We start from the raw sequence: 20320 nt of genomic DNA, 5'->3' as shown, positions 1-20320 counted from the left end.
TCTATTTCGAGCTATTTAGCTCTCATCAGCTAGCCATACCCTTACTGGGATTTGAACCTTTAAAAGAGTTTGTTAAGCCACACTTCATTTTTGCTGTTACAATTATCACTTTTTTCCACTAAAAATCAGAATAGATTCTTGAATAAGATAGGTCAGCAAACATATTTGGGCAAGGCTTTCAGAAAGTTTTACAAAGAACCACAACTATGACAACTTTATAGGATTTTGTAAGAGACAACTATGACAAGGATGCTGCTGATTTTCTTTCATTAGAGCTTTGGTTCTTGATCAGGGATTATAGCTTTTTTTTTTTTTTTAAACCCACCAGATTCCTCAGCTCAAAAAATAGGAACCACCTTTGGTGGGAAGTAACAGCATTCTGTGCGCCTTTGGCGTTTAGTTATGCCAGCCACAAGACCTTGGAGACAGGAATGACTAGCACATATGTGTGAGGAGAACCTTTACCTTTACCTAAAGCATTTTAGCTGTTCACTTTTTTCTATTTTTTTTATCTTCATAACACAAATTTCAAACTATCAGGTCACAAGCTTTTAGTGCTATTAATAATTCCTCTCATGAAATCTGCTCCTAATGTTTCTACATATCAAAAATAATTAGGTTTGTTCTGAAATCTATGTACCATATTTTGTTACAATATATTATCCAAATGACATGTTTTCAGATACCATAAAAATAATACTTTATTTTGTTAGGCTAAAATAAGCATATACATTAATAGACTTTCTCGATCACAAGCATATTCTTTGTTCATTCAATATACACTTATTCTTTTAGAACTGATAAAGAGTTGTTTTCAACTAATTTTTACTATTATGTTTCAGTTCAGTTAACTCATGATTGGACAATTATGTTTGTATGTCCAGAAGTTAATTTTGTGAGTCTTAATAACTTATAAATTAGATGAGAGGTTTAAGAATTTATTTCATTTTGTAATGTGATAGATTTCTAAATACTTGAAGAAAGTTTTAAAAACTAAAGTCAGTTATCCGTTGTGTATGATGCAAATATATAATTTTACAGTAAAGTCCCAGTGCCTAAAACAAAAACAATCAGTTCGTACAGATGTAGCATCAGTTCATAATATCCATTAAATACTTCTATTATCTGTTCTTGATCATTTGCTTATCCTGAAAGATTGGATGTATATAATGTATTCAGAAACTGAAGATTTCATGGCACACAGATTGCAGAGTTACTCCTTTTACATGCAACTTTTATTTTCACATTTTTCCTATCTAGAATAAAGCATGAGTGTCTCATTTTACTCACAGATAAGTATCATATGTTTGAGTCACAGACAGAGTCCGTGTCACAACAAAATAAGATTATGTGGTAGTATAAACCATTTCATAAGACAATGAAAGCTAAATTAGACTTTCGTTGTAAGATCTATCTGCATAATAGTAAAAACATCAAAACAAGGAATTAAAAATGGAATTGAAATAAACTTTATTTTTGTGGTCGGGGATGGGTTGCTGCCTGTTTTACTACTGGTTTGCAACTGATGCATGTGCCAGATGCACATTGTGTGGGTGTACGCTGTTCAATGTAATTTGTTCTTTGCGCATGTGCAGAACAATTTACAGTGAATTGCGCATGCGTAGTCACTAAAAATCAAAGTGGCTCAGCAGCGGCAAGGGAACCCATTCGGAGGCGTGGCAGTCCTGGGTTCTGTGACCCAGGCCTGAATTCCACTACCGGTTCGGCTGAACTGGGAGCAACTCACCTCTGTAGTCCTTATCAATGAATGGCAATGCCACAGGAATACTAGATAGAAAAGTTGACCCTGTGAGAAACACGCTAAAATAAAATCCAGGTGGTTTTTTTAAGTAAAACATAGTTTTTTAATTTTAACTTCCTACTAAAGAATTGTATCCAATGCTCAAATTGCAGAAGTTGTTATTGACTGCAATACAAAGATACATTGTTTATATTAAATTTGAATTGCATTTTTATATATATCACTGAAGCAACATGGTTTGAAATATCAGTACCATCATAAAGATACGTCGGAAAGATCTTGGACAACCTTAAACCTTTCCACAAAGTGATGCAATCTGGTGTTCCTATCCCAACTTGTTCAGAGGTTACTTCTACTGAACCTAAAGCTTCTCATTATAACCAATGATTTATGCACAAAGGATCAGAAATTGATATATGATGACTTTACTTTTTAGCTTTATTGATATGGTTAAATATTTCTTCTTAAATTCTCAGTATATGAAGTAACTTTTAAAATGCATATATTATAAATATTTGCATGGGATTGTCAATTTTAATCATTACTACATTTTATTTCAAAAGGATGTAATCTTTCTAGGTAAAAAGTATGTATAACAGCTCCCAACAAGGAAATCAAAACAAAAGCTATGTCATGGTAGAATTTAAAAAGCAACTACATTACAGTATATTGGATTTCTATTCCACTTTGCTGTTTATTAGAAAATTAATTATTTATTAGAACAAGTACTTTCATTGTGCTTAAACTAGTCAATAGCATATCCAGCTATCTGTAAATCCAATTCAGAGTTGATAACTTTACAGCAAGTTCTTTTGGTAAAATGCTTCTTTGTAAACCCAGTTAACCTAATCCTGTAAGTTATATGTGCAGAACTGAATTGTAATGCACTATTAAAAGAACACTGTTGTATGACAAATCACGATATTTGTTACATTTCAGTTATCAAAATGTTAGGAAACAGCAATTAGCTTCTTTCCAATGGAACTAGTTGTCCTTTCTAAACATTTACCACATAATGCAGCAATGTACCTATAAAATATTCTATTTAATCTTTATAAAGATAGAACATGGATACTTGTGCTATCCAAAAATTGATACAATCATATTTTCCCCTTAAATTCAGAATACAAGAATCTCTGATTATGGTAAACAAAACCAAATTCAGCCAAGAAAGAAATAATATACTACTAATTTTAAAAACCTAATCAATAACGTAGATATAGTTGTCATAATCTTATACAATCTTCCTACCAGTACATCAACTCTGAAAAGGAAAATTAGAAATTGTGGCCATGGGATTATTTCAAAATGAAAATTGTCCCAAAATAAATATCTTGTTAAATCATTGTTTTAAACTGGGCCATGTTATGTTTTCATAGCATCAATGAGACCACTTTTTTCTTTCAAAATGATTGAATGAGATTAAACATAATGTATGTTTATATAGATGGGGCAAAAATTACTAATTAACACATGCTGATTCAAAAATGTTACAGCAGCTATGGAAAAAAAGAGTTGATAACCTAATTGATGAGAGGTAGATAATTTGTTAGTATTTAGATTGAGACACTTAAATATAACATGAAATTGCACTACATTCTCATTAACAAAAAAACAAAAACAGTACTAGAATTATTTGGTGTGAAAAGTTAACTAATCCTGCAATAGTTGTTACCTAAATAGTGAGATGGTGTAAAATTTTAAAATGCTATCTTAGCTTTTTTAAAGACTATTTAAAGTCTGCTAATTTAAATCTCATTAATTTCACATTACCCCACTTATAATTACTTCCATTTGTAACACATTTGTGGAAATATATTCTATTGAAACAAACAATTCTGCACGTTGGATTTGTAGACGGGAAAAGATATTACAAGTACAAATGTGAATATATTTTTATGTATTAAATGTTGAAATATTACCTCCATATACACTATCATGTTTCATACTGAAATATAATTCAACTCTTAAAAACAATGCTAAACAATTTAACTTAAAATACAGCTAAATTGACATCCTCCAAAATACAAAAATAAATCTGGAACAAGGTTCAAATATAAAGCAAAGAAGTATAAAAGCAGTTGCCAAATTATATCCTGTGATGCAGCTCATCTTCATGCAATTGAATTCAAGTACCTATGCTTTTATAGTGAAGCCTTTTGGTTTCTTAAAAGAAATGCAAAAAACTTAGCCCAGAAGAATTATTCCCCAAGGCTTTGAGAGGACTGGGTGAAAGTAGAAAGCCATGAAGACACTGCTGATTTTGCACTGGTGAGAGCTCCTCCAACTGACTGACCTGCATTATGAAACAAAATAAGAGGGGTGGGGGGAGAAAAAAAATTAAATAGAATAGATTAAGAATGATGTCAGAAGCTCTTTTGCTTGAGCAATATTTTATTCATTACAGTAACCATTAGGCCATATCAGAATACAAAATATAGAACAATAAGACCACAGGTAAAGAAATAAAAGCAAGCATGGCATGGAGCTGGGTTATTTGAAGGACTGCTGCTCCCCAATCATATCAACCTGTCCCATCAAGTCTGATAGGAAAGATATGTCACAGGTCTAGTCCATAAAGGAACATTATCTGATGGGGAGCCAGGAAGGCAACATTTTCTGCCATAATACCCACCCTCTATAACAGAGTTTTCAGTCTTTTCCAACTTTGTATTTGCATTTGCATGAGCAGCAGGCAAGCCCATTACTTCCGCAGCCCAGTTCCAAATAGCTCAAGACCTGGATGTGGATTTGGGGACCCCTGCTCTAGAACATTAATCCCCTGGAGATCATACTGACCCTAATTTTGATGGCCTTCAAAAGAGTTGAAAACATGGATTTGCCGTTTGATCTGGAAAGCCAGTGATATGGATATGGTGCCTACTAGGTGGCAGTATTGTTAGGAAACTAAGTTCACTCTTCCACACAGGTTATGGGAATTTTTAAAATAATCTTTATTTATTGTTTCAGTAATTTTAATGATGATTGTTGTGTGTTTATTTTGTTTTATTGTTTTTGTATGTACTGTGCGTGCATGTTCAGCATTACATATTTAAGTTGAGTAGCTGTACAAATTTAGGCCATGAATGAATGAATAAATAAATAAAAGTCAAAATTAAAATTGATGGTTGTTTTCTTGCAGATGTTTCATTATCCAAGCTAGGTAACAATTCAAGAGTTCTTTAGCTGAAATTCAATCTGTACTATCAGGCATAATTTTGAAAGTCTGTCAGTTTCCATAGCAATGCACCTAAACTTACTGATTTTTTGGAGTATAAGATGCATTGGAGTATACGACACAGCAAAGTTTTGAAGAGGAAAATTTTTAAAAAAGTTTTTGTACTCTGCAAGCCTCCCAAAAACAGCCTGTTTTCGCAAAAACGGGCCCATTTCCCCTCCCCCCAAAAAGGCATGGATAGCCTTTAGGGAGCTTGCAGAGTGCTCCTGGGGAAGGGGGGCAAAAATGAGCAAAAAGTGGCCCATTTTTCGTGAAAATGGGCCCATTGTTCATTTAAAAAAAGGGCATGGATAGCCTTTAGGAAGCTTATAGAGTGCTCCTGGGGGCATACAATTGAGCAGAAAACAGGCCATTTTTTGCTCATTTCTGCCCTCCCCAGCCCCCAGGAGCTCTCTAAAAGCTTCCTACAAGCTATGCATGGCCATTTTGGTGAAGGAGCGGGGTTTCAGGAGGCAAAAAAATGCTGTATTCAGTGATTAAGACGCACCCAGATTTTCAGCCTGTTTTTTGAGGGAAAAAGGTATACTCCAAAAAATACAGTATATAACATTCCCTAGTGCTATACAGCATTCTCTAAGCCAGGGGTGTCAAACACAAGGCCCACGGGCTGTATCTGGCCTGTGATGTGGTAGGATCCAGCCCATAGGGCTCCCCTGGAAAATGTAAGAGGCTGGCCCATGTGGCTTCGGCCCTGTCTACCCAATGTGAAGAGGAAACATGCTAGCAGTTTGGGGAATGGCGTCAAGCTGGCCACGCCCCCAGTCAGCCACACCCACCCAGTCACCTGTCCCCCAAGTCAACCACAGCCCTGACGAGGCCCTCAATGAAATTGAGTTTGACACCCTTGCTCTAAGCAGTTTACAAATGTCAGGACATTTACTCAACAATCTGGCTCCTCATTTTACTAACCTAGGAAAGATGAAAGGCTGAATCAACCTTCAGTCGGTCAGGATCGAATTCCAGGTTATGGCAGAATTAGCCTGCAATACAGTATTCTAACTATTGTGCCACCACACCTGCTAGCATTCATTTTGTTTTAATAATTGTGTGCACTTATTTTAGAAAATACATTCCCAATGTAGCTCTAACTGCAGCAACTGAGATCCTTTTAGCCACATTCAAAATACTTCTCAGGTATTGTGTGTGCTCTATAATTTGTACATTTTATATGAATTCCATATAGGGAGTATAAGGGTACCTATGACCATTGCAGCCTCCCCACGGTCACATGATTTACATTGGATGCTTGACAACAGACTCACATTTATGATGGTGGCAGCGTCCCAGGGTCATGTTTTGCATCCTTCTGACAAGGAAAGTCAATAGGACAACTGGATTCACTTAATAACCATGCTACCAATTTAACAACTGCAGTCGTAAAATGAGGCAAAAATCAACAAATGTCTCACTTAGCAACATAAATTTTGGGGTCAATTATGGTAGTAAATTGAGGACTACCTGTAGAATTGAATATGATAATGTCATATTGTAAGCTTATAACAAAGTGTTGCAATATTTCAGGCATGTGTGCTTCAGTAATGTTAAATCATTAATATAGAGACTATATGGCATTAGTGCATGTATGTATCTCTTCCTTATCCTTTTAAATATTGATACTGCTTGGATGATTTCATTGACTCCAAACCGCAATCTCAAACAAGGATTTTGTGAAAGGATTTTGATCAGTGCAAACAGGCTGGATGCCATACTGAGGATAAAACAATTTTCTCCATAATGTTTCTCTGTGTCAAATGCTACACTCTATAAGCTCAGCAAATGGTTGACTCTTCTTACTCACAGATTTAATAATTAGATAATTAAAGAGAAAGCACTTGTCAGTAATAGATTGACTCTGTCTAAAGCCAGATTGTTGTTCTGTGAGACAATAGGATTTATTCCTAAAGGCATTGTAACAAAGATTTGTTATATATAAATATACTTTTTCCCCTTCTATTTTAATTTGCTATGGAATGTTTATTTGATTGTTGATATTATATGGGACCTAAATGGTTCATGAATTTACTGTGTTAAAAAAGATTTTTGGTAAAATATGAATTAATGGTTCAGCAAAAAACCAATATTTTAAAGCAGGCCAAGGGAAGGATATTTTGCAATTGAGGAATGAAGGGTTTGCCCCAATCTCTTGTTTGTAAGCCTGAATAAAATTCAATTGGCTGGGTTTATATATAATGCTAAGCCATTACCAATTTCATCATAGCCTAATTATTATTATTATTATTATTATTATTATTATTATTATTATTATTATTATTTATTTGTCTTGTATGCCGCCCACTCCCGGAGGACTCCGGGCGGCTCACAAAACACAAGGGAAAGGGGGGAACAAGACAAAGACAACATATTAAAAACAAAACCAACATTCACAATTTCTATGGAGGTAGATGCTTCTCAGCTCCCCCAGCCTGCTGGAACAGCCAGGACTTGGTGGCTTTGCGGAAGGCCGGGAGTGTAGTAAGGATCCGGATCTCAACAGGGAGCTCGTTCCAGAGGGCCGGAGCTGCAACAGAGAAGGCTCTCCCCCGGGGAGTCGCCAGCCGACATTGGCTGGCAGATGGAATCCGGAGGAGACCCAACCTGTGCGATCTAATTGGTCTGAGAGAGGTAATCGGCAGGAGGCGGTCTCTCAGGTACCCAGGTCCGATGCCATGTAGGGCTTTATAGGTAGCGACCAGCACCTTGAAGCGGATTCGGAGACTAATAGGTAGCCAGTGCAGCTCGCGGAGGATAGGTGTAACGTGGGTGTACCTTGGTGCACCCACAATCGCTCACGCGGCTGCATTCTGGACTAATTGGAGTCTTTGAACACTCTTCAAGGGCAGCTCCATGTAGAGCGCATTACAATAATCCAGTCTTGAGGTCACAAGGGCGTGAGTGACTGTCTGAAGGGCCTCCCGATCCAGGTAGGGTCGCAATTGGTGCACCAGGTGAACCTGGGCAAAGGTCCCCCTGGTCACAGCCGACAGATGGTGTTCTAGAGTCAGCTGTGGGTCCAGGAGGACTCCCAAATTGCGAACCCTCTCTGAGGGGTGTATAATTTCGCCCCCCAGCCTGAGAGATAGAACAGTTGGACAATCTTTGGGAGGGAACATCAGAAGCCACTCGGTCTTGTCTGGATTGAGTGCCAACTTGTTTGCTCCCATCCAGACTCTAACAGCCTCCAGGCACTGGCACATCACTTCTACTGCTTCGCTGAGTTGGCACGGGGCAGACAGATACAGCTGCGTATAGTCTGCATATTGGTGATACTTAATCCCGTGCCGGCGTATGATCTCACCCAGCGGCTTCATGTAGATGTTAAATAGGAGGGGGGACAGGACCGAACCCTGTGGAACCCCATACTTGAGGGGCCTTGGGGTCGATCTCTGCCCTCCGACCAACACCAACTGTGACCTGTCCGAGAGGTAGGAGGAGAACCACCGCAAAACGGTGCCTCCCACCCCCACCTCTCGCAACCATCGCAGGATACCATGGTCGATGGTATCGAAGGCCGCTGAGAGGTCAAGAAGCACAAGGATAGAGGGGTGACCCCCATCCCTGGCCCGCCAGAGATCATTGATCAGCGCGACCAAAGCAGTTTCCATGCTGTAACCAGGCCTGAAACCCGACTGAAAAGAGTCTAGATAATCGGCTTCATCCAAGGACCGTCGGAGTTGCGAGGCCACCACTTTCTCAACAACCTTCCCTACAAAGGGAAGGTTGGAGACTGGACGATAGTTGCTCAAGATGGCTGGGTCCAAAGACGATTTCTTCAGGAGGGGTCTCACCACCGCATCCTTTAGGAGGGGTGGGAAGATTCCCTCCCGGAGAGAGGTGTTCACAATCGTCTGAATATATTCCAAGCAGTGACTAAGGACTCCACCGGATTGTGGACGATAGTGTCAGGCATTTCTCCAAGCGCCGTCTGAAACCCCATTGGGTCCATCAGGCGCCTGCGGCGGAACCACCTAATCGGTTCCTCCTCCCTACAGTGGGGGATTGGCCTCCGAAAGTCAAGCCTCAGCAGGAAGTGATCAGACCATGACAAGGGCAAGGTTTTAATGCCCTTCAACTCTAGATCACATCTCCACTGCTCCGACAGAAATACAAGGTCAAGTGTGTGACCCGCTGAATGAGTCGAACCTCGAATTACTTGGGTCAAGTCCATGGCTGTCATGGAAGCCATGAACTCCTGCGCCCCATCAGAGCGTTCACCAAGTGTAGGCAGGTTGAAATCCCCCAGAACCATAAGCCTGGGGAACTCCACCGCCAACTCGGCTACTGTCTTGAGGAGCGAGGGGAGGGCTGTTGCAACGCTGTTGGGAGGTAGGTACGTTAGCAACAGACCCACTTGACCACCAAGGTCCAGCTTCATCAACAGGGACTCACACCCGACAAACTCCGGAGCAGGGATCCTACGAGGAACTAAAGACCCTCGGATGATGACAGCCACTCCTCCACCCCTTCCCTGGGATCGCGGCTGATGAAGCACCTGAAAACCTTCTGGGCACATTTCAGTGAGGGAGACTCTTCCCTCTGGGCCCAGCCAGGTCTCAGTAATACATGCCAGGTCTGCCCCCTCATCTAAAATTAGGTCCCGGACAAGGGGAGCTTTGTGAACCACAGACCTGGCATTTAGCAACAACAACCTGAGACCAGGGCCCTGACAATTCTCGCCACCTGGCCCTGGAGTGGAACTAACAGGGCCGGAAGGAGGGATCTCTGTGATGTAGCGAACCCTCCTTCCCCGGTAATGGCCAGCCCTGAAGTTCCCGTCATACCTGCCCCTCCCCATAGTGACCATAATGCTCCCCCTCCCCCGCTACCGTAGACCCCACAACCCCACCCACAGCTCCCGCACCATCCAGCAGGCAATCCTTAACACTCATTCTAGGACGGGAAGTAAGTCTGGGCCCCTACCACTTCTGCAGTGGCACTCAGTGGAGGAGACACCAGGCAATACTCTCAACCCTCTCATACACACGCAGCCACTCACCCATGCAGTCCCCACGAAATAAGTTAAACACAAAAAATACAACAGTATGAATTTTAAAAAAAGTGGGTGCAAACATCAACGAAGCATACCATTCACACTACATTCCTAAAAAATTCGTGGAGCACTGCGCTAGTGCGATGTAAGATAATGGTGTGCAGATGGAGGGCGAGCTGCTCCGCTCTTCTCCCCTCCTCTGAGTCCTAGAAGAGCTTCCCAGGCCACAGGTCCAAAGTCAGTAGCATATAAAGTGGCTGTAAGCGGAGAGAGCACGGGATAAGGGTCCGGTATTGGTACACAGCAGCTTTCCAGTCCTACGTCCTCCGGATCCAACAAACAATTTATGGCCCCCGTGTTGGGGGGTAGTTCTTCTCCTTCCCCTGAGATTGAGCAGGGTCCAGAATCCGGGGGGGGAGGGGGGGAAGAGTCTGTGGGGCCAACGTCTGGGACTGGCCCGAGCTGCTCCAGAAGATGGAATAAAGGGTGCCAATTCCTACAGATCCAAGTCCTGACCCCTATGGCTGCCATCATCTACCACTCCTAGCCCTATTCCAACCTTATCCTACTACTAAACCTAATCCTAACCTAAAGCTAATCCTAATTCTAAGCCTAAACCAAAAACTAACACCAACCCAAACTAAGCTCACCCATTCTAACCTACACCAGCCTAATCCTAATAAATAAATAATAACCCCAGCGTAGCCTAGCCCTAGCCCCCACACTAACTCTACCCCCAACCCTAGCCACGACCCCAACCCCGGTCTCCACTAGCCCTGCCCCAAGGCCGAGAGCACCCACAGATGGTACAGTCTCCAGTACTTATACCTAAATCTATATCTAATCTATGCCTAAACTATATCTATATCTAATCTATATCTAATGGGATGCATAGTCCAGCCACTGAATTTGTAGCACTTTGATTCCAGTTAGAGGATCACTTACCAACAGCTCTTCCTGTCTGCACAACATTTCGACTACTGGTAATCATGGCATTTCCAATCTTCTTACCATGTTCACTGTTCTGAACAGAACTAAATTAAGAAATAGAATAGCACTGTCTTACTGGTTTCTGTTAATTGCATGTATGTAATGTTTAATAACATTAATTATGGAACCAACTGGCAAAAGAAAGCTCGGGACTATATTAGATGAAAACATGAGGAAGAGGCCTTCATTCTCCAGTGGATAGACAATGGCTAAAATGATTATGATGATAAATGTTTAAGAATATCAATTAAACATAAGTAAATTGAAATATTAATTTATGTTTCAGTTAACTAGCACTACAATGGGTAAGGTATTTGGAATTTGAAATATTTTGAATCTAAAATTGTTCTATTTTAGAATTGCTTGAAACTCAATCTACTGGTGTTTCAATCTCAGAATGCTTCCAAGAATTTGAACATTATTTTTATTTCTAAATATTTTTAAAACTTGGTCTACATGCCTATTTAGAAGTATGTGAATAAGCTTCCAAAAAATTCTGAAATTTTCATAAAATATTGGTATTGATCAATCCATTTCACTTTTTAAGCCAATACTGCCATAACTGAACAATAAACTACTGTACGCACATTTCAACTGTGAACAAGTTTAAAAATATAAGCAATACTTACTGTGATAATCTTAATTTTACATCAGAAACAGAATATTGTCCTTGGAATGGATGACTGAAAAGTGAGGTAGGCAGAAAAGAAAGAGAGAGAGAAGGTAAGCTGACTAACCATTTCATATACTTTCTCAGTTATAACTATTAACCATTTCCTTTGTGTGAAAAGGGATACATTAAAACATTTTGCCTCTTCTCTTCTTAGGAGTCAATATTATAAATATTTTCTATCAGTGTTGCAGCCCAACAGCCGCCGGCTGAGCTGTTGGTGGAATCTGACAGCGATGAACACTATGGGGCTGCCCTGGAGGCTGAGGAAGACTCTGGGGGGTGTTTGGAGTCAGAGCAGGGACTAGAGAGGCCCATTGGCCACCAGATGGCGTTTGAGTCAAGGAGCAGTAAGGAAGAACAGAGGGAGGTTGTCCCTGACGTACATATGCGTAGGGCTGAGAGGAGGAGGGAGCAGCTTTGGAAAAAGGCTCACAGAAGGAAATAGGAACAGATGGCTACTGATTGGCCCCTCCCGGAGAGCTTATAAGGTGGGGTGACGGGAGGGGAATTTTACAAGAAACAACAGTTTACTAATCCAGGCGTAGTGAAAGATTGGGATAATTTCATGAGTTCAAGCCTTCTTTTCATAGAGATAATTTTCTGGGCTCCTAGCCAAGGGGTTGCTTATCTCCTTCCTTAGTTGTGGCAGACAGCTAAGTCTGCGTCAGTATATATTAGAGGCTTGGGAGAGAACACTTAAGGACTAAATTATTTTCTTGCCATGTTGCTTCAATAACTGGCTAGGTAATATTAAGGATAAAGGAAATTGAACACTTTCCGGCTTATTACATGAGCCCAACAAATCAGGAATAACTTGTCATATTTACATAACCTTTCTCATCAGGAAAAACACCAATGATGTTAAGCAAATATACTCCCAAATTTTGAGAAGTTTATCACCATCACTTTCACTTTCTCATTTCCATATAAATTGATATACTCTTACCTAGGATTTACTTCTGCGAGGGCTGGGTGTTTGTTACTGTTCCACACTCTATAATTATGAGTATTCTTCCAAGCTGCTACAAAGGCTGTTCCAAAGTCAGACAATATTTTCACACTATCTGCCAAATAAAACAAGTAAAGTAACTAGGTTGCAATACTTTCTTTCCTATAGGCATACCTACTGATTGTGCTCTGTTCTTGAACAAAAAAATAATATATATTTTCTGCTCAGTGAAAGACTAGTTTATTTTTTTATTTTTTAAAAAAATATTTTTATTAATGTTTAAAAAAACATTTTTTTGCAATTTCCTTCTGTACAACATTTTCACCTCAGTATACATCCATTATAAATGCACTTCTCCCCCCCTTATTTCAGTTTCTCTTTGTCTATACATGATACTATTATATACATTCCTTAATTTACAATCCTTCATTATGTATCATTTCCATTTATACATGTTTGTTCATCTCTATCAATATATTACTAATTTCTAACTCCTGTGTCTTCTTCATTTAGTCTTTCCTTAAGCTTTACATCTGTCCTCTAGCCATTTGTACCACTCGTTCCATACCATATAATATTCTGTTTCCTCCATTTCTTTTATTTCTTTTGTAAGTTTGTCCATCTTTGCACACTCTTAACACTTTCATTATAACATTCCCCTTTGGTGGTGTATTATTCTTCCAATTTTGTGCAGATATTATTCTTGCTGACTTTATGATATGTATAATTAAATATTGTGGGGTTTTGGCCATTTTCTTATTCTATTCCAATATTGTTTAGCCTTTGGGCATAACACCATGTGGTAATACGTTCCTTGATTTTGCTTACATTTCCAACAGTTTGGTGATAAGTTCAGGTACATTTTAGTATAGCCAGCCAACAAACAGATTTAAAGATAGTTTCTATCCTTGGGCTGTGAGACTTTTAAATACAACCACAATCACTCCAAGCACACGCTGGTTTTTTTCTCTTTTTCTTTCTTTTTTCGTTTCTGTTATAATTTTGCACCAGTGAGGTTAAAACCAATTTCATTGTATTTAAGTACAATGACAATAAACATTATACTTATTTTACCCAATCTCGCTGGTGGGAGGTGCCATCTATAGAATATTTTATACATATTTTCCTTGTGGGCTACTGCCACTGTCAATTTATAATTTTCATTCCAAATTTTTTCCCATTTCTCCAAATCAATACTGTAACCAAAATTTTTGTCCCAAGTTATCATAGTTTCTTTATCTCTTCCTCCATGCTGTAATTCAATAGGTAGTTATATAATTTCTTGATCAATTTATCCTCTGTACCTTGTAAAATTTTACTTAGATCTTGCGGTTCTGTTTGCAATCTGTACTGTTCTTTATCTTTCTTATATCTAGCCTGTATCTGCATATATGGCCACCAATTGATGTTCATGCCCTGTTCTTTTAGTTCTAATCTTGTTTTAATTCTCCGTGATCATTTAGGAAATCTTTATTTCTTTTTATTTTATCCATGTCTAATACATTGGGTTAGATTAACATATCCATCATTGATAGCCAATTTGGAATTTTAATATAGTGTTTTTCTTTAGTGTTTTTTTTTGTCATACTTGTAGCAAAGCATCCCTAATTAAATGTTTCTGAAAATAACTGTAGGTGTTATTTTTGCCATCCCATATAAATGCGTGCCATCCTAACTGTAAGTCATGGTCTTCTAAAATCAGTGTTCTTTTATTTTTTCCAACTCAGTCCAATCTTTCATCCATGTAAGTGCCACTGCCTGGTAGTATGTCTCCCAATCCGGGAGCCCAAATCCTCCACTTTCTCTACTAGCCTGCAATAGTTTTATTTTAATTTGTGCTTCCCCACCGCACCCAGCCAAATGTATTTCATAGTTAGGTTATTTAACTCTCTAAAAAAGCTTTTATCTAATTTTATTGGTGCTACTTGAAAGAGGAACAGTATTTTTGGTAAAATGTTCATTTTGATGGCAGCTATCCTTCCTATAAGGGACAATTGTAGTTTTTTCCATGTTTCCAAATATTTTTTAATCTGTTGTATTCATTTAGTGTAGTTATCTTCTTTGATTGAGGAACATCTGCCTGATAGCCAAATCCCCAAATATGTATGTCTATTCTTTCTTCCAATTCTCTTTCCTGTTTTTTTAGAAAGATTTTTTGTTATTGCCTTTGTTTTATTTTTGTTAATTTTAAGTCCTGCTACTCTATCATATTCTTCTATGTGTTGCACCAGTTCGGGTCCTGTCTCTAGCGGTTGTTCCAATATAAATACTAAATTGTCTGCAAATGTTTGGACTCTATTCTTTTTTCCTTATTTTCAAACCCTGATCCCCTCTGATTTTTATTAGCAATACCTCCAAGGTTAATATGAATGATAAAGGAGAAAACAGGCATTCTTGTCTTACCCTCTTCCCAATAATAAATTTTTCAGTAGTATCACCATTTATTATCACTTTGCTGTTGGGTTGTGTATATTTTTTCCACTATCTTTACAAATTTCTCCCCAAAGTTCATAGTCTCCACTTGTAAAATAATAAATCTCCAATTTAAATTATCAAAGGCTTTTTGGATATCCAAAAAGATTAAGGCAGCTTGCTTTCCTGAATATGTTCTTCATAATATTCTAGTGTATTTATAATGGTTTTCATGTTGTTTCTTATTTATCTTTTTGATAAAAATCCATTTTGGTCTGGATGGATATACTCATTTAGAATCTTTTAAACTCTGTATGCAATTATGGATACAAATATTTATAGTCTACATTCAGCAGTGAAATGGGTATGTAGTTTTTAATCTGATGTGGGTCTGTATCTTCTTTTGGAATAAGTGTAATAAGTATTTCTGTCCATGAATTTGTTATCTTCGCTTCTACGAGCACCTCGTTGAATAATTATTCATTAATATATCTAAAGGTTCTTGTACCGTCTTATATAGCTCCACAGATAATCACCAGGTCTGGTGTTTTATTCTTCCTTTGTTTCTTCCTTGTCTCCACTAATTCCATCATAGTTATTGGTTCATTTAATCTCTCTCTTTTTATCTCTGTAATTTTTGTTAAGTTTATCTTATTCAGGTATTGTTTGATATTATCCTCCGATACATGCTCCTGCCGATACAAATTTTGAAAAATTTGTTGTGTTATTTTCTTTTTTTCCTACTCTTCTATGGCATGTCATGCCCTCCTTGTCTTGTAAATAGGCTATTATTCTTTTCTCCTTTTCTTTCCTTAATCTATATGCCAGCCAACGCCCTGAATTATTTGCATGCTCAAAGAAGTTTTGCTTTGCCATTTTAATTTTCTGGGCCATTTCATCTTGTGTAATCCGGTTCAATTTATGTCTTATTAGATCTATTTTTCTTTTTATCTTGTTGTTTTGGGGCATGGACTATAAATCTAATTCTAGTATTTTAATTTCTTCCTGAAACTCTTCTTGTTTTTGTTTCCTTTTCTTATTTCTTCTTGCCATGTATGCTATAGTCCTTGTATATATGTTTTGGTGGTATCCCACAAATTTTGTAGTGGTGTCTTCTTTTTTGCTTATTTTGAAAAATGCTGTCATCTCTGTTTCAATCATCTGTGTATATTCTTTTTGTTTCAGTATTTCCTTGTTCATTGTCCATCTACGCTTTTTCTTTTGTCCTTTCCATATTACTTTTATGGGGTTGGTCTGCCCAGATGTTAGTCATTATTTCTATCTCTTCAATGTCTTTTATTAGTCCTGAAGTCATCCATGCTATATTGATCCTAGACCATGATTTCTGTGGATTAGAATAGAATGTAAATTGGTTCTGTCTCCTATTTGTTTCTCTCCACGCATCTTATAGGCTCAGTTCTTGTGTCATTTTGAAGAAAGAGTCTGGCAGTGTTCTCTTCCTTATCTTATTCTTCTTGTTGCTTTTATAATCTTTTTTGATGTCCACTATTGAATTGAAATCTCCAATTAAGCATATGTTTTCGTACTCAATTCCATTATTTTGTTATATATATACTTTTCTGTAATATTCAGTTTGGTTGTTGTTTGGTGCATAGATTATAGTAAGGAGTATTTGTTTTTGCTCTGTTTTAATCTCGATCATTAAAATTCTTTCCTCCTCGACTGTATAGATTAATTTTGATTCAAGTCTTTCCTTAATATAAGTTACAATTCCTCTTTTTTTCTGTTGCGTTAATAATGCATACATCTTCCCTAACTAGGTTTTCTAATAATTTGCTATATTGTTTTTTTGATGTGTACCTCCTGCAAGCATGTAATGTCGATATCCAATTTTTGTAGTTTTGTGAATATTTGAGGATTTTTCCCTGAAGAATTTAACCCATTTATGTTTATGGAGACCATCTTAATTTCCTCCTCCATCTTTTTTCCTTGTATTCTTTGTCTCTCTCTCTGTATTTTCCCTCTTACATCTTCTCTTTCTAGTGGTTCTTTCTCCTGTTTTTTCCTAGCTTCTTATTCCCCCTCATTCTTCTCCGTTTGATATTCCTCTTGGCTCCTGCACTCAACTTCTTCTCTGCTCTCTTGGTCTTCTTCAGTTGCCAGATGGTGTTCGAAGAACTCTTGTGCTTTCTCAATGGTATTTATCTTAAATTTTTTCTCCTGCAAGGAAATCAGGATACCTTCTGGCACCAGCCAACAGAACATCACATTATATCTGATTAATTGCAAAGTTAAGAACTGGTACTGCTGCCTTTGATTTCTCACTCTCCTTGGTATTTGTTTCAGTATTTGTATTTCCTTTCCTTTGTAAGTTATTGTTTCTTCCTTCATTTTCTTGCATACTTTGTCTCTTATCGTCCTTTTCGTGAATCTCACGTGAACTTCTTTCGGTAACCTGGGTCTGCATGCATAGTTGGTATATATCTGTACACCTCATCTATATCTCTCTGCATATCCCGTTTGTCCCTCTGCAATACCTCCACTAGAGGCTCTGACATCATCTCATCTAGATCTTCCTTCTAAGATATTCTGAAATATTCTGAAAACTTAAAAATAAGGATGCTTTCTCCATCTCCAGAATGATGATAGATTCTTCAAGATCTCTATTTACGAGTCCATATTTCTGTTCTGTTGTTTCCATCTTTTTGTCTAATTGTTCCATTTTTGTCTCTATTATTTTTATTATCTGTTCATTTTTAATAATAGCTTGCTGGATATTTCCCATTTTGTCATCTATTCTTCTTATATCTCCCTTCATTTCTCCCATATTCTGTTTGATCTCTTCATGGTTTCTTTTGACCTCTTCATAGTTGTTTGTTATTGCTTCTTGTGTTTTGGTCATTGCTTCTTGTATCATCAAGAGCGTGGAATGAATACACTGGATATTTGATGCTGAGCCTCCTTTCTCCAGTCCCAACATACTCTCTATTGAGTGCTGGTTTGATGGAGATGCAGTTTTAGATATAGGATTTGGGGCAGTTTTCTTACTTATTCTAGTAATAGTTGTGGTACTCGTCATTTGCCCCACATACAAAAGGTTTTTCCAAATTAACATGCAATAATTTAACTGTTTAGATTTCTTTTTAAGGCCTTCACACACCTATATTTATCAAACAACAATCCTGCCTGTGTTAATAAGAATATCTTCACTGTATCTTAGGGTACTTAGCTTAAAATATAAAAAATCCTTATAAATATCTTCAAATATCTTACTATGATAATCCTCTGAGTATTATATATATATATATATATATATATATATATATATATATATATATATGTATATGTATATGTATATGTATATGTATATGTATATGTATATGTATATGTATATGTATATGTATATGTATATGTATATGTATATGTATATGTATATGTACTATGATAATCCTGAGTATAATATATATATATATATATATATATATATATATATATATATATATATATATGTATATGTATATGTATATGTATATGTATATGTATATGTATATGTATATGTATATGTATATGTATATGTATATGTATATGTATACATATACTGCTCAAAAAAATAAAGGGAACATAAAAATAAGACATCCTAGATCTGAATGAATGAAATATTCTTATTAAATACTTTGTTCATTACATAGTTGAATGCACTGACAACAAAATCACACAAAAATTATCAATGGAAATCAAATTTAGCAACCCATGGAGGTCTGGATTTGGAGTTACACTCAAAACTAAAGTGGAAAAAAACACTACAGGCTGATCCAACTTTGATGTAATGTTCTTAAAACAAGTCAAAATGAGGCTCAGTAGTGTGTGTGGCCTCCACGTGCCTGTATGATCTCCCTACAACACCTGGGCATGGTCCTGATGAGGTGGCGGATGGTCTCCCAAGGAATCTCCTCCCACACCTGGACTAAAGCATCCCGCATCTCCTGGACAGTCTGTGGTGCAACATGGCTTTGGTGAATGGAGCAAGACATGATGTCCCAGATGTGCTCAATTGGATTCAGGTCTGGGGAACGGGCGGGCCAGTCCATAGCATCAATGCCTTCATCTTGCAGGAACTGCTGGCACACTCCAGCCACATGAGGTTTAGCATTGTCTTGCATTAGGAAGAACCCAAGGCCAACTGCACCAGCATATGGTCTCACAAGGGTTCTGAGGATCTCATCTCGGTACCTAATGGCAATCAGGCTACCTCTGGCGAGCACATGGAGGGCTGTGTGGTCCCCTAAAGAAATGCCACCCCACTCCATTACTGACCCACTGCCAAACCGGTCATGCTGAAGGATGTTGCAGGCAGCAGAACGTTCTCCATGGTGTCTCCAGACCCTGTCACGTCTGTCACATGTGCTCAGTGTGAACCTGCTTTCATCTGTGAAGAGCACAGGGTGCCAGTGGCGAATTTGCCAATCTTGGTGTTCTCTGGCAAATGCCAAACATCCTGCACGGTGTTGGGCTGTAAGCACAACCCCCACCTGTGGACGTCGGGCCCTCATACCATCCTCAGAGTCTGTTTCTGACCGTTTGAGCAGCCACATGCACCTTTGTGGCCTGCTGGAGGTCATTTTGCAGGGCTCTGGCAGTGCTCCTCTTGTCCCTCCTTGCACAAAGGCGGAGATAGCAGTCCGGATTCTGGTTTGTTGCGCTCCTATGGCCTCCTCCACGTCTCCTAATGTACTGGCCTGTCTCCTGGTAGCACCTCCATGCTCTGGACACTATGCTGACAGACACAGCAAACCTTCTTGCCACTGTTTGCATTGATGTGCCATCCTGGATGAGCTGCACTACTTGAGCCACTTGCGTGGGTTGTAGACTCCATCTTATGCTACCACTATAGTGAAAGCACCACCAGTATTCAAATGTGACCAAACCATCAGCCAAAAAGCATAGGAACTGAGAAGTGGGCTGTGGTCACCACCTGCAGATCTACTCCTTTATTGGAGATGTCTTGCTAACTGTCTATGCTTTCCACCTGTTGTCTATTCCATGTGCACAACAGCATGTGAAATTGATTGTCAATCAGTGTTGATACCTAAGTGGACAGTTCAATTTCACAGAAGTGTGATACTTATAATATAATACAACCACCTTATATTAATTATATATATATTTGTAGAATATGAATATCTTATTTTCAAATTACCAAAATTCTGTAAGTGCTAAATAGTTATATCACCTTTTACAGAATTCTATTTCATAGAGTTCTTATTGTTTTTCTTTATATATGCATCTTTTGTTTCATTCTTCTTATTTTATTATCCTCCCAAGTCCTTCAATGTAGTTCCCTCTTTCCC

The 20320-nt window shown here is 38.2% G+C and overlaps 1 protein-coding gene across 2 annotated transcripts in view; it reads right to left on the bottom strand.

Moving 5' to 3' along the window:
• Positions 1-71: 71 nt before the first annotated feature.
• AVL9 (AVL9 cell migration associated) overlaps positions 72-20320 on the bottom strand; it is a 147310-nt gene continuing 127061 nt past the window's right edge. The window contains exons 13-16 of one of the 2 annotated variants that reach the window (XM_014054255.2): positions 12597-12714; positions 11607-11660; positions 10933-11021; positions 72-4058 (exon numbers count right to left, since the gene is read on the bottom strand). In XM_014054255.2, coding sequence (XP_013909730.2) covers positions 3964-4058; positions 10933-11021; positions 11607-11660; positions 12597-12714 — 356 coding nt within the window. In that variant the 3' untranslated portion in view covers positions 72-3963. The remainder of the gene's footprint in view (positions 4059-10932; positions 11022-11606; positions 11661-12596; positions 12715-20320) is intronic. The other variant, XM_087713057.1, reaches the window with a different exon arrangement.

Source organism: Thamnophis sirtalis, unplaced genomic scaffold, assembly GCF_051295495.1.
Source record: "Thamnophis sirtalis isolate CommonGarterSnake01/CBP01778 unplaced genomic scaffold, rThaSir2_p1.2 scaffold_4, whole genome shotgun sequence".
Classification (NCBI taxonomy): Eukaryota; Metazoa; Chordata; class Lepidosauria; order Squamata; family Natricidae; genus Thamnophis; species Thamnophis sirtalis.
Note: the sequence above shows the minus strand (reverse complement) of the source record. Positions and strands in the feature narration are given on the sequence as shown.